The 25,740-nt window shown below is 41.2% G+C and overlaps 2 protein-coding genes across 3 annotated transcripts; both read left to right on the forward strand.

Annotated features, from left to right (window-relative positions):
• The first annotated feature begins 5,475 nt into the window (after nt 1-5,475).
• erlec1 (endoplasmic reticulum lectin 1) lies at nt 5,476-20,143 on the forward strand. 2 transcript variants are annotated; one of them, XM_022234896.2, is made up of 12 exons: nt 5,476-5,600; nt 7,220-7,373; nt 8,146-8,319; nt 8,738-8,815; nt 9,825-9,935; nt 10,114-10,337; nt 11,185-11,308; nt 12,755-12,898; nt 14,341-14,400; nt 14,992-15,092; nt 15,633-15,786; nt 17,822-20,143. In XM_022234896.2, exons 2-12 carry the CDS (start codon nt 7,248-7,250, stop codon nt 17,930-17,932), a joined length of 1,407 nt encoding a protein of 468 aa, XP_022090588.2. In that variant the 5' UTR covers nt 5,476-5,600; nt 7,220-7,247; the 3' UTR covers nt 17,933-20,143. The 2 variants fall into 2 exon arrangements, with proteins under 2 accessions (XP_022090588.2, XP_086999846.1); XM_087143720.1 differs by lacking the exon at nt 5,476-5,600 and adding an exon at nt 5,755-5,892.
• A 1,078-nt stretch (nt 20,144-21,221) lies between these two features.
• Nucleotides 21,222-25,723, forward strand: LOC110979268 (RRP15-like protein). Its single transcript, XM_022234903.2, has 5 exons — nt 21,222-21,448; nt 22,237-22,541; nt 23,285-23,379; nt 24,088-24,271; nt 24,884-25,723. Exons 1-5 carry the CDS (start codon nt 21,250-21,252, stop codon nt 25,043-25,045), a joined length of 945 nt encoding a protein of 314 aa, XP_022090595.2. The 5' UTR covers nt 21,222-21,249; the 3' UTR covers nt 25,046-25,723.
• Nucleotides 25,724-25,740: the final 17 nt, after the last annotated feature.

Here is a 25,740-nt window from a genome sequence, read left to right on the forward strand (position 1 = left end):
CTTGATGACTTAATTTATTTGATTTGACCGTGCATCGTTTTCCTTTATAAAAAGCTCAAACGTTGAGACTCGATCAGGCTTAAACTCTTCGATCTGTCAGCTCATGGTTTGAAGTCAAACTCTCATTGAGCCCGAGAATGTTCGAGAGTGCCTCCAGTCCATTCATCCCTGATGATGTGTCTTTGGCAAGGCCTCCCACCCACGATCATCTGGAGTAGAATCCCGGAAAAGGCGAACATGTACGAGACCATTGGTGGCGAAAAGTCGTATATTCCCTTCCTTGATGCTTACAAAACAGCAATCGTTCGTGATGACACAGTTACAAATCGTTATCAATAACTGTTTCACTTGTCCTCCGTGGCCTTTCCAATTGATGAGGAGATTTACCGAGGTTGAAAATTTAAAAGGAAGATTTAAAGAATTCGGTTTACACTGAATGTTTTCTTCTTTAAAATTAATGTGATTTTGTTAGTTTTACCCAAAATTGATTGTAAGTGCACTCCGATATGTTGCCTGCATTGCTTCAGAAAATCGAGCGGCGATTCCAGTGAATCGAAGTGTTGAAATGAAGCGCCCCCCCCAAAAAAAAATCCATTTTAAGTCCTCTTCATCCTCTTTTTGCGGTCGGTGAAAGAGCCAACCTCAGACTTGTGCACTGCGCGTGCGTTGAAATGGGACTTATGATGGAATCTGTGATAGACTCGACTATACATCTCCGGCAAATTTACCGTTTTTATGGGTATTAAAGTAAACCATTTCGTGACATCTCTCGCATAGAAAAACAATAACTTCAACTTAATATGCAAAGTGGTTAATTGGTAGGAGAATCTAAAAAAGATTAAAACAATAAAAATTGGATTATTTCTTCAAATAATAGTGCTTATCCAAATGAGGTGTTCATGTCTTCTCAGACCAGAATTGTTGAAATGGTCGGTCGGAAAAATAACGGCCACTGACCCCAGACTGAAAAGGTAGCCTGCTCGAAAGCAACCTACGCTGGCCTTTTCAACTGTGACATCGTTTTCTTTGTCGTCATCCGCAAACACTTCTATATTGTTCAAAACAATCCAGCGCTGCAGGAAGCAACACGAGGATATGTATAGCGTCTGCGTCTTAGAAAAACAACCCAAACAATTGAACACTGTCAACTTGACTAAAATTATTTTTGTTGGACAACTTTTGAGGCCATCTTATTCATTACGCCCCTGGCAATTTCCTACAACTGATAAACTGTGTATCTGCGTTGTATCCACAACAGCTATTTCCCCTACAGCCATGACATTTGAATAGGCCTAAAGTGTTCAGCCTGATAATTTTCCGTGGCATCCAGTAGGTGATAAAATCTTTTCTTCTCACTATGACCAACCACTATTTCATGCACTGAAATCGCGACCAATTGATCATTTTGACAAGAATAAGCCAAATCAGGATGCAAATGGCCACGCTGCGAAAAGCAGTCTTGTAGGTTAAATGTATGTTTTAAGAAGAGAGACGTTCCAGTTTAACAAAGGAACACGTTCGCTTTAGTTCTTAAAAAAAATCAAACCTTGTCAACATTTTTCCAACTATTGTGACAGTATAGTCGTGAACTAACGGACATCAACCCTGTTATTCAGAAAGAAAAGTGTCACATAGCCCCCATAGATGCGGCAAACCACCCACGGTTCGAAAACAACCACTTCACCCGACCATTTCAACTCTGATATTGTTTTTTTCTGGCATCACATTCAATCTAGCTTTCTCATTTGCCTGCAGGTTTCGTTCTTTTCATCAACAAAAACCAATTCCGTTCAATTTTTGAAAGCAAATAGATCGGCATTTGCGGTGCTTAAAAAAAACCCACCAAAATCCTTTCTCATTGTGAGAATTTTTAAATGACAGAATTTTCATATTGTTAGAAAACTTATTTATGCCGCGTGATTTATTAGATTTGCGGCAGTGTCATAAAGCCGTATCCCGTTGCAAACAGCGCTGTAATCAGTCTTCGTCCTCCCACAACTCTGACGGATGACTAGAATTTTGACCCACTTTTACAGTTTTCCTGTCACAACAAAGTTCTGCTGACGGTCCATTCATTTCCTACACACAAATATTTTTGTGTGAATCCCACTACATAAATAAAGCCTGTATACACCCTCTCGGTGTTAACCAGTTCCATTCATTGATATCGAGACCAATACATAAAATTTAAAATTTTGACAGATCAAAGAATAGGACAATGGGATGTGGGAGTGCAGGTTTGGGATTGTCGTATGATTAAGCTTAACTAAGTTATTCATTCGTTTTCTGAAAACTTCCAGGCACAAAAGTTGCTCACCGAAAGGGTAACTTGTTGATTTGTAATGGAGAGATTTCAAATCCATAAAACGACAGCGCGATATGGTATCAAAATTGATAAAATTAACGTGTGACTTACGGTTGTGTACATTATGATTAGGTAGGCTTACACTTCAAAGTCCTATCTATTTACGGAATCCTGAATGAAGGTTGTCTTTCGAAATGCTTACGGAATGACTTCATGTGCCATACAAAGGCCTCTGAACGAAACAGATTATCGTGTCAAAACATCACGTTTGATGATTCATCCTTTGTTGATGCCAAATCTTGTTTTTCAAGCCGTTCTGGCTTCTGTAAAGAGCAAGCTTGAAGGTAAAACTACGGATTAAACGTAAAAGAGGGTCCGTCAGGGATAAAATATCCGGAAGTAACGACGGGAAAAATCCATGGGCGACAGATACGGAAGTAATAAGCAAATGCTTCGATATGTTTATTTAAAACCACTCCGTTTATTTTATATGTACAACTTAATAACCTGAATATTATCAATTTCATGAGGGCGACATTCTCTTTGCATAATGTTCAGTCATTAGATGATGTACTGTCATCCTCGCCTAGAAAAGCGAGAAGTTCTCCCTATTTGTTTAGTAATAGGTTTAATTTGATCAATGGCATTCAGACAAAGTGTACCGGTAACAAAGCAAAAATCATTTTTAAAACCAAAGTTATCGAACACATTTCTGTATAATAATCTTCATGTATTTAGAGCGACTGTCAATTACTAAGGTGGTTGGAAGGTGTTCAACAAATTGCCACTTCACTGCCTGAGCCCTTTCTGACTGGTTGCAGTTTGGAATGTGTGACCTGAGCTCAAAGTGAGCTATTTTGAGGGAAGACTATTTTCCCCGTTTACTGTATTTTTTGGAATATTAGATCAGTCTTAATTTTTTTTCTACTGGGACAGTTGACAAGTTTATAATCTTGGGATGATTTACAATTCCGTAAAGGAATTCATTGAGCTAAACAGGATCATTAACCAAAACTTTTATTCGGGACCCCAATCATGTCCTCTTTATGTTGACTTCTTGATTTTCCTCTTATGGCTCGTCGACTATCAATCTACGTTCCACCACTTGTTGAATTTGGTCTGCGGGAAACCGAACTATTGAAATCGGAAGTCATTTGTAACGCTCTATGGTAAACCGCACCCCCTAAGACACTGAAATAAGATAGAAAACATAATTACAACACCCCAGCCAACCACAAGCGACTGCACGCCAGCTGTCGACGAAATGGACTATGGAATGGTATAACCCCCCCCCCATGGTGGTATGTGGGACCATGAACGAATAAGAATTCCCAAAAACAACCCCGACCTCACTGTGAGCCTTGGACATGCCTTATTCGGGGGATGCACATGAATATGTTCTTGTGTGAGCACATGACGCGTATTCCCTGTGTACTTATTTTTTGATGGAATTTATAATGAAAAAGTGAATATTTCGAGCTCAAAATATCACAGCACGTGTCTCAGCAGGCATGATCTTGACCACTTTAGGCATGCTATACAGACGGCCAAGTATTTTTTACAACGCGGTTGGCCTAAAGATTAAACAAACTGAGCTTTGAGCTCGAAAGCTGTTCTCAGAATGAGCAGATGACCTCTGTTCAGTGAAGGCGACATTGCATCCATGCAGGACAGGAAGAGCAGATAAATTCTTTCCGTCGAAATCATCCTTGTTTGGGCTTTCCAGCATGAACAGCTAGCAGCCCCCTTTAGCGTAAACTTCCGGTGGAGATCCCAGCCGCGTAGGAGTGTGCGATAGCCAGGCCCCACACGGCGCACTTGAGCCGTGACTCATCCGGTGGTATTCCCTGGTAGCTGTGGGTTGCGTGAATCAACAGTGGCTCCAGACAAGGTTTTGTGTATTTGTCTCGTTTTGAGGAAAATCCACGCATATCTCAGGCCCATAAAGGCCTATCCCGGGAGGTAAAGGGGTGACCCCCGGGGAGTGTTTTGATTTTTGCACAAAATTCTATCATCGAAAGCCTGCATGCCAGATGGCTTCGAGATCCCGTTCCTTTTAAGAAACCCAGTGGCAGAAAAGACATTGAACAGAGGGACCCCGCGGACCTTCGTGGCGTAGACCCACGTGCCCAGTCCCTTTGAAATTTTGAAGTAGTGTACGAACACGTGACTGGGGAGCACGGGAGACACATACCCCACCCCCATCCCCACCCTGAGGATGTCTGTGCCTCCGGGTCCCCCTCCCCATTTTAATCTTGAAATGATCTATGTACAAGCCGTTGTTTTTGTTAGTTTGCTTTACCTCCATCCGACCGGCTCCTTGAAAGAAATGAAGGAACGAACTCTGGTGAGCCACCCTGGGTCCTCCATTTTGATTTTACCCCCAATCAGGCCTAGGTCATCGGGGAAAGATCAGGATTTTTCTATCCTATCTCTCGTCATTTCACTCCATCCTAGCCAGTTTTATTTTTCCATTCCAAAGTAAAATAAAAAATGTCCGTTTAATGTTTCAAATTTAATAAAGAGCTATGAAAACTTCAAAAGTTGACCAAAAATCTAGCATGACAGTAGTTGGTTTAATTATTGCAGGGGATCTGTTTTTGTAACTGCATGCGTAAATATGTTCTAAACAAGTTATTGGGAGCGTGAGAGCCGGATGGAGGGAGTCGGAACAGTCTTGTTTTCAAGTCTGATTTGAAATCGGATATTTTTATTCAACCGTTCGGTGTGCAGTGCCAGATTACTGCATTTCTTTCCGTCCTCAAATAAAGACCGAATTCGGAGAATGGAAATATCCTTATGGAAAACTTCCCGTGATGGGATTCAGCGTATTCTGGCATACCAAGTCGTTCAAGATCAAAATGATTTATGAAAGATGTAACTATTACATTGAATGTCTTTGATCCGCCCTAGTCCTCCGCATAAAGAATTGGAGCCTTTCAGTTAATACTAGAGAGTGATCTTATCATCTCAAGGAATTTATAACCTTTGGAAATATTCCCAATAATTTACTTGTATCTGTCAAGAACTTCTATATTTGCAATGGGTGGGACGCAGATCCAGCTGTGTCCGAAACAGACATCAATTGAAACGTGAAACGTGTGATTTGTTGAGCGTGTAGAACTCTGGTACAGAAACTTTTCGCGAGAGGGCGTGCACTGAACAGCCTGTGTCAATGGAGGGCGTCTTACTTGTTGAAGCAGTGTAAAGCACAAGAAGCAAGGCCAAAGTCATGCCATAAATTCCTGGTGTTTTCGATCTGGGTTGATAGTTTGAATTGAAAGTTGCGGAAAAGGTATACATTTATTTTTGAAGTATTTTTTCTTCATTAAATACAGGAGATGACCAAGTGCTATTACAAACTTAGACCAAACTCACTGACGCATGTTCGGTCCTACTTCCTAGAGATCGATAGGACACGTCATCCTAACGTACGGTCATGACGGTAACACGGTCAACTTTAGCTTTGCTAAACGTTGGACAACAGACACTTCAATACAAGTCTAATGTGGAAAAATGCGATAGTTTGTGTAGAAGATGATGTACAAAAGGGCCCATTAACACCACTACTGCCAGTGCCAGCCTAGGTAGTTGATACTTCCAGAACCATGAGAGCTGTGTTTATTTAAATTGTAAGGCACGAGGCCTACCATAGACAGAGGTTTAATTAATACTGGAGTGATGGCTCATTTAGGCCTACAGAGTGATGCCTGCCATCTGTATCCATGATTTTGCGCAAACCTATGGAAAACTTGAAATGTTGTATGGCTTTTGTACAGCTGGTTGCATATCTGTCATGTCTGTATTCTAAATTCTACGCCAAGGTTGGGGGAGTCAGGTTGACACAGTAGATCTTTCCTCATCTTCCACCTCTGTGGTCTGGGTTTGAATGCCGGCCGGGTCCACATGTGAGTTGGGTTTTCAGTCTCTACCTAATGCCGTGGGTTTCACCCAGAATATTCCTCTGGGGTTTTCCTCCCACCTCTAAAACTCTAACTGCTTCTCAATGTCTCCTCTACGTTTCTTCAGGCTTGTGAGCTACAGTGCCTGGTGCCCTTTTTGAGGAATCCTTGGTGTTCTTTTGAGGAATCCTTGGTGTCATTTCCAGAAATGATTAATGATAATGACAAAGTTGATACACAAACAACCTGAACGCACAGTCAGTAAATGAGAATTTCATTTTGTTCTATGCCAAAAACTGCCAGTGCACGCGCATATGCGCTGCACATGAACTTTGCTGTGACGTTTTTAATCTGATTTTATTTTTACCCAATGTGCATGACAGTCGCTGCTCCAGAGCCGTCAACTCAATTAACACTGACTAAATTAAGGGAACAACTTTTTAAATTAGCTAAACTAAATCGGATGACCATGCTCAGATGTTAATGAGACATTCGTTTTAAAATAATCGGCTATGGATGTGGGCATAAATAAACGTGCCATGGCTCTGTAAGTGTGTATCTTATTCAAAAAATGATCTGATGTTTGTGGAAGTTGTACATCTACGGACGACACTTGATGCCCCTGTGCACAAACCTATGAGACTTGTCTGAAAAAACCTAAGTGTTTTCTAAGTACAGTGTAAATACTTTGGGAATTTTCCTCGCTAAATTTCACTTTTTAGAACATGTTAGCACTTTGTGCTGGCATAAATGTGTGCTTGTGAGTACTTAAAGCTGTTTTTTGTTGCATCATTTTAATTTAGAAGATTTTAGCTCTGAGACAAGTGTGCATTTACTGTCTTATATGCTCACAATCTTGAAATGGATACAGATTCTGTGAACAGTAGCAGCACCAGATTATCAGGTCCTCAACAGTAAGAAAATATTAGAAACTGGCTTTACATTTACTAGTTCAAACCATGCCAGACAATTCAGCTCTTATCCTAGTCTGCCTTCTTTTCCTCTTCCACAGGAAGTACTGGTCAACAGTGTTCCAGACGATGATGAGTTGGCTGGGGGCAGAGCTCCTGGCTCTCAGTGTGTTGCTGTCTCTTCAGATCACACACTCAGACTTCCTCAACAGCAACTCCCTGTTCAAACTGAACTGGGCTGGAGAAAATATTCAGGTATTTTATGAGCTGTCGCTGTTCCTAAATTGATTGGGCAACTGACTAGTAAAAAGTTAAAGTTTGGTTTTACATGCATGTGTTTTGGAACTTGTGAAAGAGTTTCAGGTAATACCCGTAATTTTTGGTCGGGTATGAGGTTTATTTTTGAGGGGTCATCGTAGCTCTGCCACAGTATCTTTGAATTCAGAAAGGCATCCTAGAGTTCCAGCGAGCAGTTGACATTGTAGCCAGCGATGAATACCTTCATACTTCGGCTACAATTCTGAGCAGTTGGCAAGAAACCAAATAAATTTAGCTCTGTGTGTAGCTGGCTCCAAAAATCAGCTTTTGATCCTAGGCTATTGATCAAAATGTGTCAGCTGGAACCCTGCATCATAGTGACAATTATGACAACGTAGCAGTTCCTATTGGCATTTCAACATACTCACTGCGGTGTGAGTACATATACATGTACATGCCTTTGAGTTTTGATAGAGTAGGTGAGTCTTGGATGTAGAAGGGAAGCTTGTTCCTCAGCATTTGTTATTATGCCTTGGGATAGATGAAGGTGTAATTTACAATGAGATCACAAGGGGATTTGTGAGACACATGATGCTTTTAAGGTGAGCATGAGTGAGTCTGGTTCTTGCTTTATTTGTGAAACAGGCAATTATAAATTGGATTTAGAGAAAGGCTTCAGCGTAGGTGTAATGTTTATATTGTACTCGTAAGCTCTGACTGATAGTTCCCTTGCCGCAAATTTCTCCCCTGCCTTGTAACTGGCTCACAGGACCTAACGGGCAATTCGGAATACCTCATCATGACTACGCCCAACAACGAAAAATACCAATGCATCTTACCAGACGAGGAGAGCCAGAAGCAACTGAATGAGGTCAACTATCCGGGACCGTCAGCTGCCGATCTCATTCAGCCCATTTTTACCAAGGGCATCTGCACCATTAGGGTAAAGATTTCAACTGGACCCCTGTGGAAGCATTTGCATTGATGTCCTAATTGTTGTAACAAATCCTGATTTAATGAGAAAAGCTTGCCAAATATTTACATTAAGTAATTCTACTGAACATAATAACATTTCATGAAAAAACTCAAAGATTCAATGGATGACAGTGGTTAAAGCTTTTGGTGGCGTCACTTTGAATGCTTTCAACCATCATAAAAGAGGTGATCTGGCATGCTTTGACAATTTAATGACAGCATCAGATAAAATTCCCCAAACAAGTGAGATTGTGATTGTAGGTAGTAGTGCTTTGTCCTGCTCTGAATGTATAAAGCAAGAGTTTTTTTATCAAAGCCATCTGAATATTTTCCCCAAACTGTCTGCCTAATCATATATTGAAACTAAGTTTTTTTTCTTCCTTTAGATCGAAACGTATTGGAATTTTGAATTGTGCCACGGGAAGCATGTACGACAATACCACGAGGAGAAGGAAGCTGGCAAGGTACCAGTTGTTAAGCAATTCTAAAAACCAAGTTGGAACAAACTGCAGGGACCAGACAGATCTCTAAGCTATAACCAGGACTTTGTAATTAAAGAAATGGGAAACGAGCCAACATAGGAATTCAAGAAAGAGGGATTCACAGCATTTGCTGTTCATAACAGTATTCTTTATATTGAGAGTGAACTGTATTAATTTCTAAATATGTACTGTTTTAGCCCCAACTTCTTAGGGTTGTTTTAGACAGGTTTCAAATCTTTCAAAAGTTCCACTTTGCTGAAAATCCAGAGGAGAAAACCCCTCTTGAAACCATGGGCTTTGTAACTGTGGGTGTGGAAGTGACAGATATGTGATTGCTGAAGCAATTATTAACCTCAACAAAGTGTACATCAAATCTAACACAGAACTTGTTAAACATATATCCCGGCCTTCTTCACTGATTAAGTACTTGTCTGTGGATCCAAGTTGGTTCTACTCGTTTCCTTACAAATAGTCTCCTTATTTGAAAGTGAAGCTGACAGAATAAGAGAAATGTGCTCATAAAGTAAAACAGATCCCTTATTTTGGTACGAATATTGGTTTGTGCATAGCTTTGGGTTTTGGCAGACCTGTGATTGCTTTACAGTTATGTGGATAGCCTAGGATTTGAATCTTATGACTTGGAACTTGTTTTGGATGAGGTGAAGTCTGTAAAAATCAGCAGAAGGAAAGCTATTGATTGTTACTGATATTTCCATCCAGTGGTGGGCAAAGTGGATTTGAAGTCAAGGAGCTGCAAGTTTAGGTCTTGGCCAGTTTACATATGTAGGCACATGCAATCAGAAGTAACTGTGGCTTTGAGAGCTTATTTCAGATACAGCGATAGTTTGGAATTCTTTGGTTCTTAGGTCCTAAAACATGAACCCGTCAGAGAGAGACATTCCTTAATTTGGTGTCAGCAGTGGGATTGTCGCTCACCACCGTCACTCTGAGTGAATTTTCCGGTACTTTTGACCGTCTTTGACTTGTACAGGAAACCAAATTACTGGAGTTCTACCTTGGCAAGAATATGAAGTCACCAGGAGGCAAAGAATATGAGTTACAGACCATCAGCTCATTCAAGGGAAGATTTGATGATTTTAAGGTAAGCATTCCGATTGGGACAGAATATCAGCAACCTTGGTTCATTTGGTTGCCTTAAAACTTATAACAAGTGTTTTAGTTTGGTCATTCTTGAGTATACTGGAATGTTGAAAAATTATGTTGGAATTGAACCCGAAGCACCAAGGCAATGTAGACTGAGTAACTTGTCTTTATCAAAGGTCCCAACATTATCCATTGACGGTAAGGAAATACCATATTACGAGGTTCTAATGGATGACGGCACGCCGTGTGACCTTCGAGGGGACACGCCTCGCATGACCAGGGTGCGGTATATATGTGAGGCGACTGGCCGCAATGAGATGATGTCCATCAAAGAGACGAGCACCTGCGAGTATGAGGCTGTTATACTCACACCTCACCTGTGTACTCACCCTTTGTACAGGTGAGTAGAAACATCTCACCTGAAGGCTCTTAAGAAACATCTTTTCCCCCAGATCTCAGCTGATTTGTTTCTCTATTGTCTTTTGTTTCTTTGTGAGCGACTTTAGTGCCCTAGTAAATTGGAGCTATATAAATGGAGGTATTATTATCAACAACATAGTCATGTGCATGATCCAATTTGTCATATTGTTAAATTTTGCGTACTGCAAATATGCTTTATTTGTAGTTTGGAGTTGTAATTGAGTTGGCCACAAGTCACCACAGATCAGTCATTAGTCATTCAGTCATTAGTCAGCTCATAAGTTATTTAAATTAATGGTAACAAAATGCATTTCGTTGTCCTTTTGAATCTCTTTATTTAGTTCTGAGCTGATTTATGAATTGACTGACTGGACTGACTAGATTCCAACTCTGTCCCTTTAGTCTTCTTGTGCTTATGATCTCCAATACATTTTTACAGGAGACTGTGTTTCTATTGAGTGTTTTCTTCATAGTTCATAATTTCATACAGTTTATAGAAAGTGCTAAGAAAACTCCTGCTTTTTGTATGTGGTGGCAGAAGTGGGACAAGTCTTTAAAAACAACTCTTTGTCGCATCGAAAGGAAACCAAAATGATTCATTTCAAGCATTGAAGTTTCTTGAGACTGCCAAGAGTGTGCAAGGCTGCCAAAGATTCGTTTTTCCGCTCCGAGGGAGTTGAGATGAGTTGGATTGAAATGGCGTGACTGTCAGGGGTAATGATACAACCCTCTCAAAAAATTACATTGCCTTGCAACAAGTTCTGTGTGTGTGTATTGTGAATGTTACTCAATTATTAGTGGTTTTTTTTTTCCCTTGTTCACTCCAGGATTAGAGAACCTCCAATTAATGCAATCAACTGCCATGCCATGAACGGGGCACCAGCTCGGCCGGTAGGATACGAGCAGCTGTACAAAGACACCAGCACCCGAATGCAGTTCTCACCACCAAAGGTGACTGCCTATCAGGCAATTTTTGACTCTAAACCCTTGTGCCCAGAGTAGAGTCTGTGTGTGGTCTTCAGCCAGAGATTTCTGCAATAGACCTATAACATGATGACGTCAAGTTCTGTCCGCAGATGTGTTTTCCCATGAGGGCTGTAACCCACTAGTGACGATGGCTCCACACATGGACACCACGTGGGCTGTGTACAGGCTAGCGACAAACTAAAGTCAATTTTCACGGAGCTGCTGCACACTGCTACTGGTATTTGCTCAGTGCAGATATTTGCTGAGCAAAAAGAGGTTACCAGCCACAAAAATCACACAATGGATATTGTCCTTGGCTGGTTCACAGCAGATTCTTGCTCAGCACATCAGTTCGCTAAACAGTATTTTCTCATTAGTTGCCCATGCCTTGCCAAAGGTTGCATGAAGACCATTTACATTTCACTGCTCCATCCACAGGCCAAACTTGAATCACATTTTGACCCTCGCCACTAGCATGAAATAAATTATGCTCTAACTATAAACTCACTTTTGCACAGCCAGCCACATTGTTGAATGTGCTTGATCATGACCCACTCATCAACTGATGGTGGATGTGCTGTGTGTATATGTGCGTTGCAGTTTTGCGCTGGCGCGGAAGTGTACTTGAAATCGAATGGAATGTGCAGTGAAACAGTCACAGACATACATGCTGATGGCTCTCCGTTATTCCAAGTAAATCTTGCAACAATCGGCAACTAACCATGCATCTGAATTTTGTAAACTGATCTTGAGTAGTAAATTACATGTATATGAGGGTTTTCAAACTTCTTGTCTGTGGCAAACACTAATACACATGTTAATGGGAAATGGATGTGGCCAGTAGCTGATGGCTGCCATAGGTACATGCATCATGTCTAGCCATAGCCATAATTTGGACACGCATGGTCATGGTCAAACTATCACCTACAAGTATGTTTTTGATGTACGTTAGTCAGATTAGTAAGATTTTTAAAGACATTAGTCAAACAATCAGGCTGCACGGAGTGTGATTCCGTGAAAAAAGAATGATGACACAGTCAGTCAGTAAACCAACTTCAAGTTCAAATTTGCATTTTAGTGGTAAAAATTTCCCCGAGGCCTTTCCGGACATTGCCGAGACCATTTAAGATGGCATTTCAAGTTTAAATGCTGGTTAGTAAATCTTACTTCAATCAGACTGTTGAAACCGTTTTTCTGTGTTCGAAGCCAAAGCACTGAGAGGGTTCCTTGTGCACATGGCTCAACTCTGACGTTCCATTAGTTCCATTAGCAGTTATGAGGTTCCAGAAAAGGTTTTGACATTTACAACATTGGTGGCAGAGTGCTTCGGCCATCACCACAGGCTTTGTCAGCTTAAGTGAGCAATCCACTGTTCTTGATCTAATTTGCTGTCATCTAAACTTCTTTTTTTTTAAAATATTATTTGCCAAGAGTCCAACAGGCAAAGTCGCCCCTTCTTCTGAGGCCGGAGAGAAGCCGTCTCAGGCTGCTGCCAAGAAGGCCTTAGCTCGCCCCGTCCTCATCGATAAGCAGATACTGAAAGACTTCCTGAGCGGTGACTATTGTCTTCATGGGGTGAGTGTCTGTCAGAATGTCACTATCTATTGACAGTGATGAGAGAGTGCTGGGGGGTGATCGAGGAGAATCATAGTGACACACTGTGGAGAGTTCAGTTGTTCTGCCTATTGATCTGTCCATACTGACCAGATAGCTCATGCACAAACAAATGATGCCTTTGTGTCTCCTTTGTGGGGCCTTTGAAGATGGCTACCCATCTGTTTGGGGGAGTGTGAAATATATTTGTAATTTCTGAGTTTTTTGAGTAACATCAAGTGATAACTACATAAGCCACGGTTTAACCCTAACCAAGGGTACTTGGCTATAAACCCTGACAGACAGATCAGATTACATCGCTTGTCAAAGTAGCTTGCCTGCCCAGTGTAATAAGATCAAACAGGTCAACTCTCCCAAAGACCAAACAGCCTGGAAATTTGTGGTTGCCAGTAACCTCAAGATCCAACAGCGGCATTGTTTCATGAGACTAGCTCCCATTGTCTCGACATGACCAGTTTGTTTGGCTGCTGTTGATTTCCAAGTGCAACATAGTGCATCAGACTTTTCACCTGATGCACCGTGCTGTTTCTGGCAGGGTTAGATACTTAGAGATTTGTACTCAAATACCGCTGACATGAATATAAAAAAATGAAATGTTTCCACATGAAATGGCCTGTAATAGTCATGTCAGTCCGCCAAAATGGCACCTGCTGACTTCTAGCCCTTGGTCTAAATGGGCTATTCAGTCATTGGGTAGAGATCAAGGTTTTTACTGGTCACAAATCGTACTTCAGTGGCTCTGATGGAAAAGTTAGTTTAAGTTTCATGCACATAGCACCACTGACCATTAATAGTTTCACTGACCATTGATTTTCGATACATGCATAATGACAATGTGCATTTTGGAATCATGTGTTCATTAGCAGCACTCATGTCATAGATGGAATTGCATATGTCTATTATTACTTACCTGATGAGTGTGAGTGGGATTTATGAGAAATTTATCTTCAAGCAAACTTGATGTGCTCATGCCACTTTTTAATTCTTGGTGAATTGTGTAGGCGTGAACTGTTTTGTGTGAGGAATGCAATATATTGTTTTTGTAATAGTGCAATGCACAGTGTGATATGGGCCGTGGCATATGGGCACAAATATATATATATAGCACAGTCTGTTGCCATGGATCCACCAATTAGGATCAAGATGAAAGTTTGCTAGAATATTAGACTCCATATCTACACCTACACAAGTTTGAAATTTTTGTGATCTTCTTGCACACGCAGCATACAAGATCTTGCAAGTTTACTCTGCAAGAGGTGAACAGTGGTGAAAATTAACTGTTTGAGAAATTGCCTTTGCTAATTCCTGTAGTTTTGTATGTTTACCGCTTTGGTAGCAATTTTTGTTCTACTTCAGATGGCAGTGTTATTTGCATAATATTTCGTTCCCATCTTCATGTTCAGGGCCAAGGATGGTGGAAATATGAGTTCTGTTACGGAAAATTTGCTCAGCAATATCATACGGTAAGCAGATTAGCTTCTAACCTCCTTGAAGTCTCTCCCATATCCTCTAATGTTCATACAACCATTGGTGGTCTTTGTGCTTTCAGATTGCTAGGCGCATCAAGCCCCATTGAAAGTAATAGTGGGTGGGTTCTACCTTCCACAATCCTAAGAAATCCTTAAATAGTCCTTGTGGATTTGAGGGATTTGTAAGGGAAAGTTAGGATTCAGAATTAATATATGCATTGAAGCTTTGTCTGCATGAAACATTTATTTACATTTTACATATTTAATGGAATATCTTTCTCCGTAACCCCAATGGTCCTCAACCCTCCAACAGGTGAAGGATTGAAGATTGTTAGGATAAAATACTCAATTTCCATTGTTACGACACCACTGTTCCAAATGAGAGTGTAGCTTATTTTGAACATTAAAACAAGTAGATGCAATTGTTAACCTTTTCAGTTGAAACCAAACAGAAATGTGCATTCTCCTTTTCATAATATGGGAGACTTCGATCAGAGCAGAATTTTAAGAAAATTGTTTATTTCTTTCATTTCACTCTTAGCTTGTCTACTTTTCACGTTCTTCTCGTTTCATCCACCCCCCCAGGATGTTAAAACAGGCAGCACTACAGTCATTCTCCTTGGATCTTGGAATAAGGAGGAGCATATAACATGGTGGACAGAAAATAAGAAGCATATTGGGGCCAAGTAAGTTTTCAAGGGAAACTCGGAGCATAGAATGTTTTCAAAGAGGTTCAAAATGACGGTGACTTTTAACCAGGATTATCTCAGGAAGGGGGGGCTCATACAATATTTACATGCCTCCACATGTCCCTCCGCGTTTCCTCATTCTCAAGCTTTTGGTTCTTCTATAAGTCTGAAAACACCTCAATATCTCTTACCTAATATTGAGTCTTAAACTGCTTTGGCATTGTTCATGTGACCCTTGGCGCAGAGGCCAACGTATTTCAAATTTCACATGAATTGGCATTGTACATTATCCAATGCACAGTACATGCATACCTGAGCGCTAAACCCAGTCAGAACACAGCAAGCCAGCACTGTAAAGGTTCATAGCAAAATGATGATTTCATAATCTTAGAAGCCCGCATTAGGATGTTGCTTTTAATCTGGGCCATTTTTACACAAAGTACCACGTATGTTCTACATTTGCTCCAAATTGGTCAAACATGTATACAGACGCCCCTCAACTGAACTTACTTCTCATTACTTTTTTCCCCTTGACAGGAGCGTTACTCATTACTATGGCAACGGGGATGTATGCGACTTAACCGGTAAGCCGAGGGTTGCGCAGGTCAAGTTAAAGTGCAAAGAAGACATGCAGGCCACATCAGTCACCATCTACTTGTCTGAACCAAGGGACTGCGAATATGTGCTTGGAGTAAGGTGTAGAGCTGTGTACAGAGAGAGTTGCGACAACCTTTAACTTTGGAACCAAAATGGCTGTTCATTTTGTGTGTATTGCAGCATGCAGCTGTTATGTGCTAATTGTCCGTGTGCACTGATGCATCAGTTCACCATTTTGGTTCCAACAGTTGAGACGCTCATGTCGCAAGTCTCTCCATAAACAGCTCTGGTAAGATGGACAACATATCTCCCTCTTCCTTCATCAGAATAGGGATACTGAAAAGAATTTTGTGGAAAACCTGAACTTCAACCCTCCCACATCTGTAAAAGTCTATGTGGAGGTTGTTGAGGATTTTTCAGGATTAAGGAAGATAGATTCCGGCCTCTGTTACTTTACATATGGCTTGATGGCCTTTGTAATTGGCCGGACTCACAAGTTGGCCATCTTGAGTCAAAAGTGAGATGATGCCTGTAATAATTGTCAAAAACTTAAGCCTCGTTATGCTGTTAAAGTCACAGTCAAAAATTCCTTCTGCTTGATTTGCCACAGTACACGGACACATAGGGGCCATTTCACTGGTATTGACTGATAAACTTTTGTGAAGAATGCATGTTTGCATAGGAGGGTTTTAATGCGTGGAAATGGCAATGCAGTGGGATACAGTAAGGATAAATCAAAGATTATCACCATTCCTGTACTCCAGTGGGTGCTTCTAAATTATGGATATAAAGTCATGTCACCTCCTCTGTCTAAATGAAAACAGTTTTTTCACAGTGAGGCTATATCTGTAGTGATAGCAAAGTAGTCGGGCTCCTTTCCATTCTAAAGTGGACTCGGGACGCAGAATTCAAAATCTTGTGAATAACGTCCATTTAAAAGAACACGACTGTCGGTTCCTGTCCCATTCCTGCTAGGGAGGGGGGATTTGGGAGCATTCAGAAAGGTTCCTTGCAGAATTTCCGGCAGGATTACAGTGAAAGAGTTGGAGTAAATTACAGGAAGATCAAAGATAATGATGTTGGCAAAATACGGTGCTCTTCCTAGTGCGAGGTTGTCAAAGAGGTTTTACGCACCGAGATTTGAATTTTGGACGCAAACATTATGCACAAAGTAGAAGCATCACAGGGTGAACAGTCTGGAAACAAATTTTGTTTTTTCTAGTCTGATATCATTTGCTCACTCACCCAAGGAGATGCCACTTCTGTGATGGAAGAACGTACTCATAGTTGCTAAACTTTAGGAGCAAGTGCATGATGCCACCTTGTTGGTTGAAGGTGTTTTGGGCCTGCACACAAGCATGTTGTACCACTGTAATAATTACATCTAATTCTGGTGGCTAGAGTTGCCTGTGCAAAGATGCTTAACACTGTACATTAAAATATTCTCGCTGTCCAAGGTGGTTCCATTTATTGCACTCACGTCTGGGCTAAAGGGCAGCTCCCCATTCACTTTGTACAGGGATTTGCATGTTTTCCTTCTTTTTTGCTGCAATGTGATAAATATAACTGAAACCTATTCGGTACAGTGTTGGAGATACTCATAGCGCATAAATAGTGAAATTTTAGCCACATTTGATGTAAAGGTTAAGAGTTTAGTCAGTAATTCAGATTTCCCCATAGACGGCAACACTATTTTTGCCCCGTTGAGTTTTGAGTGTGAAATATGGAATAGCCACCAATCGACCAATCAGAGAGAAAAATCAAGAAATGAGTGACGTCATCCCGACTACGAGAACAAAAGAAATATGCAACTCTCTCCAGTGGTTTGTGAAGAAGTTCACATTGAGACTTTGTTGCTACCACAGTGCAGTCCTTTTTGCAGTTGCATAGCTTGGGTGGGGGGGAGCACTTGTGGGTTCATGCCCCCTAGCAGTAGTACCCTTCCCCCATTAAAAATTTTCAATTGTACACTACCTGTGTGCAGGCCACATTTTATTTCCTTTCAGTGTCCTATTGAAAAAAAGGGAGTACCCCAGTTGCACTCTCGGAAATTTCACCCTATTTATGCTACTGTCCTTTGGTTACAAAAGGAAAGACTAACAGAGTCTTTTTTTTTTTTTACTTTTCAGGTGGATTCTCCCATAATATGCACACTCCTGGACACAGCTGATAAGTATGGAATACTACACCCTTCCCCATCAATTGCACCACCCGGTGATGAGACGGCAGATGAGCCGTAGCCGCCAACTCAGCGAGGCTCAAGAATACTTAACCTGATTATTCTCATCCTTCTGCTTCTATAATGTGCACAGAGCTAGACTTATTTAAAGGGATTCTAGTTCGCAAGTGCCCCTGGGTGGTGACGGAGAGATGTCACAGACACTTGAATGCCATTACTGCAGGGCATGGCTGGTATCCACGCAAAGATGCTTCAGGATTGTGCGCATTCAGACGAAAACTGTGTAATGGTGCAAACCAGTCTGCAAATATACCGTGCCACCCACATGCACTGACTGCCATGTTTTTGTGTCAAAAATCGGCTTTTGGAGCTGTGGCTGCATCTTTTGTCAGCATGTTCTCTTGCAGTTGGCAAAGACTTAGACATAGCCCCAGACATAAGACTCAGGCGTGGCTTACTTTGGTCTTCCTCAGAGTTCACAGGGTCACTTTGGACGATAATTACAGGTGAAGTCTTGTAGGTGATCTTAAACTAGTTACCAGAAGACTTCCTCAATTGGTTCCTTACTTTTTGCTGTGGTGATTGTCCCTGACTGGTTAAACTCTCAAGTGCTAACATGGCAAGTGGCACCATTCCAACACTTGCAAATTCAACTTGACCCTGGATGATGCTGTAACAGCCATACTGTGTCATGCTGTGTTTGTCGCTGTTTTGTTCCTTCTCCAATGGCGGCGGTAAGTTTACCTAGATCTCAGACTCCGTTCGAATGTCCGGTGACCCGGCATGAGAATGTTGGAGCCAGAAGAGCAACAGTTTGTAAGTTGGGAAGTCGTTGCGCGTTGTGATTGGCCAACTTGAAACTCTTGGGGGTGCACCGTTGTGAATCATCTGTATTGATATAACAAAAGTACTTTGTTAAAATAACAGTTTGTATGGAGCTGGATTTGTGCAATCTTCTCATGCCACCACTGCAACTTCTGAAGCAAGAGCCCCCCAAAGAAAGGCAGTTTTGGGCTGTTCCGAATGTTTCAGATGAAATTTTGAGAGCGTGAAATGGGAAATCTTGCTAGACCGGAGGACCATAGATTTTTAAGACTTGAGGAGACTTAACCATAACATGAGAAGCTGCTGACTTTTAAAATGAACACCGTTCACGAGGCCTGCATGATTTCTTTTCAAGATTTTGCTGATACAACGGTGCTTCTACAACCTGAAATCTGTTGGTTATATTTGTGGCCCTGAATGTGTTGTCACTGTAGAAATTTCAGAGTATGTACGGTCATTAAGATATCGTATGAATTGATCCACTTTCATGCAGAACTTGAATGTGAGCAACCTGAACTCTCATGTATTTAAGAAGCATGTTTTGTTAAATGATATGGTACTTTACTTTTGTGGGAAATATTTTCAAGGTACTGCTTACATTGGTATAGCCAAAGTGCTAATCCTTGACCCTGATTTAAATAAGTGATGATTTTTGGAAGGCTTTTGTGTATGTTTTAGATTAAAAGGGATCATTTTAAAATTTAGATTGTCTCCTGCAAAATGACTGCAGCATTCGTCTATCTAATTTTCTTTTCTTACATTTATTTTAAAGCATTTCTGTTTTTAGAACGATGTATGTGTGTGTAAAATTAGAAGGGTTGGGTGTTTTTACATAGCTTTTTTCAACTTAATGTGACATGTTTGCTGAAGCCCCTCTTTAGTTGACTGATTGCAAGGATTGCATGTAGTTGATGTGTACAGATGTGTTCGGTGTTGAAGTCTGGTGCTCATTCAGGGTTGAAATCAAGTCATCACCAGTCATTAAAATCAATCAGGGGTCATCTGGCCTTGATTCAAGTCATAAGGTTTTCAAATGAGCTGTGACATAACCATTCCCTCATGTGGCTTTAGTGTATCAACTTGGCATTGACTTGTGAATTTGTAATGGACTTAGAGATTGACTTGTGATTGACTTTGTATGATTTTCATTGGGCAAGTTGACTTGGTCATTACATCTCTTCACTCTGGTCAAGATGAACTGATTTTTTCATTTATACTTGACAAGTTCACATAAATATTTTTATCTACTTACAAACACAAAACTCAGTGTTTCACCTCTCATACCATCAGAATCATGACTGAAGATTTGGCCCATGTAGGTCCGTGTAAACAGCATTTGAGACTTTCATTAGATTTTGTACTTTATTTATGAAGCAATAGACAAATCAGGAGTAAATATTCATGGCATAATACAACTGAATGAATAAAAATGTTCATTAAATCAGAAGGGAGTTGTGCTTTGATGATTATTGTTGCCAGATGTTGTGAAGGCGGGGGGTGAAGATGGATGGGAGGCATTGAGGGCCATAATCAGTGTGAAAAACTCCAAAATGTAGCCCCTTCTCAGAAAGGCCATGAAAAGGTTTCATGAAAAAAATCTCTCATTATTGGCCTTTGAAACAAGCCCCCCCCCAAAAAAAAAATGGTTCTGGATTTGCCATTGTGGGGGGGGGGGTTGTTTTGTGATTGATGATAGTATATCCGGTATGTAACCAGCCTGGGAATTGGTTTGTTTCTCCGAATCTGTCCACAGGTGCATGTACTTGTACTTTAGCTATGTACAGCTGGTGAACAAGTGATAATGGGTTGAAAGAGGCTACAATTGGGTTGGGTCTAACTTTCACTGATTTTGCGAGTGGTGTATGGGTGAAATAAGGCATGCAACCCGCCGGGATAGTCCAGAGATAGCCCCCCCCCCATAAAATTGTGCTTTCTTCCACAATTTTAGGCAATTGAAGAAAAAAATAAGCAACTTAAGCATTTTATATGATTAACTGCCCCCACTCTGATGACAGTATAAAATAAGTAGCAGTAGGGTGAGTAGTCCCCAATCTGCTGACGTAAAGGGGCATATTTGTGTTGAGAGGTAAAGGAACTTGCCCTAAAACGGGATGTGCTTGCCAGTGCGAGGCTTCATGGAACACCCATATCAGAAGGGAAAAAAAATTCCTTAACTGTATACTCTGCCCCTTCTCTACTCTTACTCGAAAAAATGGTCCCGACATAGAACAATCATGTTGATATTGGGCATTAATCTTTTTGTAACTCTCAATCTTTCACGCCTCTTAAAAACAGAAATGTGAAGTTAAAGACAAACACTTTTCCGGGATTTCATTGGACGTATTAGTGCAAAATTCAAAAACAAGACTCAAAGTATAAATATTTATGATGAGCACAGATTAGCTGTCCCACTTGCATGGAGACCGAGTGTCAAAATATATCGGCTGGACGTCAAACATTATTTTTCCCACAACCAAAGATCACAGCATTTCATACTGCAGCAGCACAGCTGCAGTAAATGTACAGGGCGCCCTCAGACCATTAGCAAACAATATGGCGGCGGACATGAGTGCACATGGTCCCGACCTCGCAACGACTGCTGTAAGCCCAGATAATGTGGTTTCATTTGTTAACTCTGATGCCACCAAGAAGCAGAACAAAAATCTTAAAAGATGGAGACCGTTTGTCAAAGTATCTTACGATTCTGGAAGTGATGCTGATGTAGAAAGTGACGAAGATCGCACAGAGAAAGGTTAGGTAAAAATACAAAATAGGCATAGTGCCCTACAATATGCTTTTTTGGGAATCGATCTTGAATGATGAATGAAGGTGAACGATCCACTGCTGGAACAAAGCTATTCAATCAAATTTTTTCAGGATAGCAACTTGGAGAGAAATTCACTTGGAGATACATATATATATATGCAATCACACATATGAAGCCAAACCATGGTGGTTGTGTATGTATTGCGCATGTCCAATGTACTTGCGCTGCAGCCGTTCATCGATATTACAAATAAATCAACAGTAAAAACAACACCAACTTGTGTGAACTCTGAAGTCAAGTGGTTACAGCATAATGGTTTGTGATGAGTGGGGTGTGGGTTCGAATCCCTGGGTCAAAATTGTGAACAGGGTTTTTTTTTCAGAAAAATAAGCCTGAATGTTATATAGGAGCCTAATTTCACATGTGAAGTTTTTATGGTTGGTTGAGCCCCATCTAGGGGCCTGTTTGTTCCACACAGATCCAAATCTCTATCAGTAATCCAACGTTGGTTCACTAACACCAGAACTATCCTAATGGATGGAGCAAACCAGCATTTGGACCACTAATCGAGGTCCAGATCCATGCAAAACAACATAGACCCTATCATACCCTGTGAACTTTAAGAAGAAAAGTCTTTTCATAAACGTACTTGAAAATTATTTCAAAAATATCTCGAAAGTTTTGAAGCATGTTAGAACTGAATTGATAATGAGAAATTAAAGCACATTTATTTATAATTCATTTGAGGACTTCACAATTTTTCTGGCCTCCAGGTACTTCATCAAAGACGACAAGCACAAGAATCTCCAGGAAGAGGCAGAAGCTGGAAGGAGCCTCCCCACCTGCATCGCCGGCATCAGAGCACCCCGACAGCGATGGGGAGAGCAGAGACTCGGAAGAGGACCCAGAGGGGGAGGAGGAACCCAGGGTCCCAGGGGCTGGATGGGCAGACGCCATGGCTAAGATCTTGCAGCGGGACGTCCCTGGGGAGCTGGGCTCAGCCGTCTTGGCAAAGTCCAAAGATTACCAGAAGGCCAAGCAGCTTGAGGAGGAGGAATACGCAGAGAGGCGGAAAGAGGTTAGCATCGACAGAATCATGCTTCTATGTTAGTCCATCCGGTCAGATGGTCTGTAGCCCGAGTCTACTCCTGTTTTTGGCTTAGTGCGTAATTATGCCCTCCATATTGATAAAGTTGAATGTAGCTCTTCACAGAGGGCTACTGATGCTATCTTGCCATACACCCGTCCCAGAAAACATTTCTTTGATGCAAGGAAGCTATGGAATTGTACAAACCAATGTATGCCCATGACATGTCCTTGCATGGCTTCAATTTGCCATGGAGTGCTCTCTCAGTTTTGTGCAGAGTGAAATACTTTGAAATTTTAGATAACTGAACCAATACACTAATTCAGTCGTAGTGTTCTTTTCACAGAGCAATTTACAGTTAAAAAGATAAGATTATATAAGTAAAATACAGTCGAACCTCGTTAATAAGAGCACTGTTAATACACGATTCTGCTTGTCACAAGGAAACCTTTAGGTCCCAGTATTTTGTTTTTCATTGTTTTACTCCTGATAATACAAGGTTCCTGTTACAACAAGGTAATTTGCCTCTTATTAATGAGGTTTGACTGTACTTCACTAAAGCCCTTATCACTTTTGGCACGTGCTTACTCCACCTCCCCGAATTTACATGCATCTATCTTTGCATCTGTTTAAAAAGAACTTCGGGAAACAAAGTTTCAGAGAAAAAGAAGTTGCGTACAAATGACTGACTAAAAAATGTATTTTTGCGTCTGTGGCTTTTTTTTTTCTTACAGAAAGAGATGAAGGATCAGTGGGAAAATATGGGCAGGGTGAAACCCAGGGTGACTGACAAAGAGCTGGAGAGAAAACTACAGAGAATAGCTACTAGGTGAAACGAAACTCATAGTAATGAGAGTATAGGGTTAACTGACTCTGTAGACGGCCGGGGCTGTGGCTGTCCAGCCTGTGTCACCTTGTAGGGTGACCTGAACTTGTTGATTAAAGGGGCTGTGGCTGTGGCTGTGGCTGCCTCCAGCCAGGGTTATCTTGTAGGGTTAAAAAGCGAGTCTGGTCCAAGCAAATTTGGCTCATCAGGCAGGTGTTTATCTCCGGTTTCCTTGGGATGAAATGACCTAGAATATTTCTATTCCTCCTGGATGGATGCCAGTCTGTCGCACGTTGCTTTCCCAGCTAATGCTGGTATCCATTTATACTCCTGGGTGGAGAGAGGCTAGCAGGGGTGAAGTGGCCTGCTAAGGGCACCAACATACTGCCAGCAGCTGGATTCGAACCCCCATCCCTATGATTGGAAAGCACAGACGCTAACCACTTGGCCACATGTCCCTGCCAACATGCCCTCCTTGTAGGGTAGCCTGAACTCAATGAGAGCGGGGGCTGTGGCTGTGGCTGTGGTTGTATCCAGCTAAGGTAATCTTGTAGGGTAGCCTGAGTCCGTTAATGGCTTTGGCTGCAGCTCAGTGTCCTCTTGAAGCATGTTCTGAATCCACTGATTAGATTCATTAGATTTGTGATGAAGTGACTTTCTAAGAGTCATTTTTTATCATTTTGATTTTGTGTATTCATTCCACAATTCCAGGGGGGTTGTTCAACTCTTCAATGCTGTCAAGAAACAGCAGAAGAAATTCAGGGAGAAGCCGGAGACGGCGGGGTCAGAGAGGAAGCACGCCGAGGTGAAGTCCTCGGTTAGTAAAGGGGACTTTCTGGACCTCCTCAAAGCCACACCTGTCATCAGTAACAGAAATGCCAGTCAGAATAAGCAAGTGAGTTGTTGTAGATAGTAGCGTTGCCAGGGAAGTTCTATTCTTAAAGTTTGACAGGTGTATTGAAATATAACATGATTTCATAATAATAAAGCTGGACAAACTGAGACAGTGTTTTATATTTGTTTGGGCATATTGGTATCTGAATAATTAGACAAATATATTTCGAAGTTCATGTATTTATGGGCAAAGGAGTTCAAGTACTATTGTATTATTTGTATGAAATTAGACACAAACAGTTCCCTGACATGATTAGCCTTGATCTACCCATAAGATATCAAAACTTCACAATGGACTTGCCATAAGAATGATTTCCACATTTTGCAGACCTATAAAGCCTCAAGTATGAACAGTCTAATGTAGGTTTAAGTGTTTCTTTGGTTGTTTTTGCTCTATTCGTTTGGCTTCACCGTTACTTGTAAACACTTGTTCCCAGTAAGATTCTTAAATTGAGGAAATTCGTCCACTTTTGTATGAACACACTGCGTAATTTATAAAAATGTGCAAACTTTCTCGCCTTTGATAGTTTTACTATCAACAAACCACTGCTCTCCCCTTTTTTAATCATTTGACCTTTTTTAAAAATCTCGCCTCTCTTCTGTTTATTTCTAGGCCGGGGACAAGCCAGCCAATAAGAAACCTGCTTGGAGTGTGTTGCGGGATGACTTCATGATGGGGGCGACCATGAAGGACTGGGACAAACAGAGTGACAGTGGGAGTGAGGAACCTGGTGGCGGCGACAGTGAGGGGAATTCGTTCTCGGACTCTGACTGATTCAGTGAAAGGAGACCAAGATTAACCCCCCAACTTCCTAGTCAGTGTGTCTCAGGGCACTTGCTGTATGCAAGCCCATCGTAGCTGAAATGAAACCCCCTCGAATGGAACAGTGCATTTTGTGGGACTGTGATGGTCCAGATGAACACCAACCTTGGCAGTAAACAGTCATTACTGTATTCCTTTTCATTTGTGTTGCTGCTTTATTCAGCAGTTCACAACAACTTTCCATCTCTGTTACATTTTTTGGCATTTATAGCTCCATTAGGGTCATAACAATTGAAAAAAGACAAAGGACAGGTGGTAGGAATAGTGGTAAGAGGCTTGAGTCATGTTTGAAGTGGATATTTTACGGATGGTATTACATTCAAATTCAAGATTAAACTCCACTGGCGTAATTTCCCCGCAAGTGTGGCTCGCTGTGCATACAGCTGTGCTGCTGAATCTCTTAGTTGGGTCATTCCTGTAACATGTATGCCATATTATGGCAGCATCTGCAGCAAGCTATGTAACTTTTAGAAAAAGCTGGTGAGCCATTTCTAATAACTCCAAATTAATGTGTTTGCCAGGAAATTTGATGAACCTTCCCCAAGCAAGGAGTGCCACATGGTGCATACCCTCAAAATGTTTAGGTTCAAAATGCTTCCTGAAAGCTTCCCAAAATGCTTTCTGAAAGGACATTTTGTCTAGGCTGA

This window comes from Acanthaster planci, linkage group LG01, assembly GCF_054643075.1.
Source record: "Acanthaster planci isolate LZ-2023a linkage group LG01, COTS_SCS, whole genome shotgun sequence".
NCBI classification, from domain to species: domain Eukaryota; kingdom Metazoa; phylum Echinodermata; class Asteroidea; order Valvatida; family Acanthasteridae; genus Acanthaster; species Acanthaster planci.

Coding starts and splice junctions, on each gene's coding strand:
- erlec1 (XM_022234896.2), top strand. CDS start 7,248: ATGATGAGTTGGCTGGGGGCAGAGCTCCTGGCTCTCAGTGTGTTGCTG. Junction 8,320..8,737: donor AGGGCATCTGCACCATTAGG/GTAAAGATTTCA, acceptor TTCTTCCTTTAG/ATCGAAACGTATTGGAATTT. Junction 11,309..12,754: donor TGCAGTTCTCACCACCAAAG/GTGACTGCCTAT, acceptor TTATTTGCCAAG/AGTCCAACAGGCAAAGTCGC.
- LOC110979268 (XM_022234903.2), top strand. CDS start 21,250: ATGGCGGCGGACATGAGTGCACATGGTCCCGACCTCGCAACGACTGCT. Junction 23,380..24,087: donor CTACAGAGAATAGCTACTAG/GTGAAACGAAAC, acceptor CCACAATTCCAG/GGGGGTTGTTCAACTCTTCA. Junction 24,272..24,883: donor ATGCCAGTCAGAATAAGCAA/GTGAGTTGTTGT, acceptor GTTTATTTCTAG/GCCGGGGACAAGCCAGCCAA.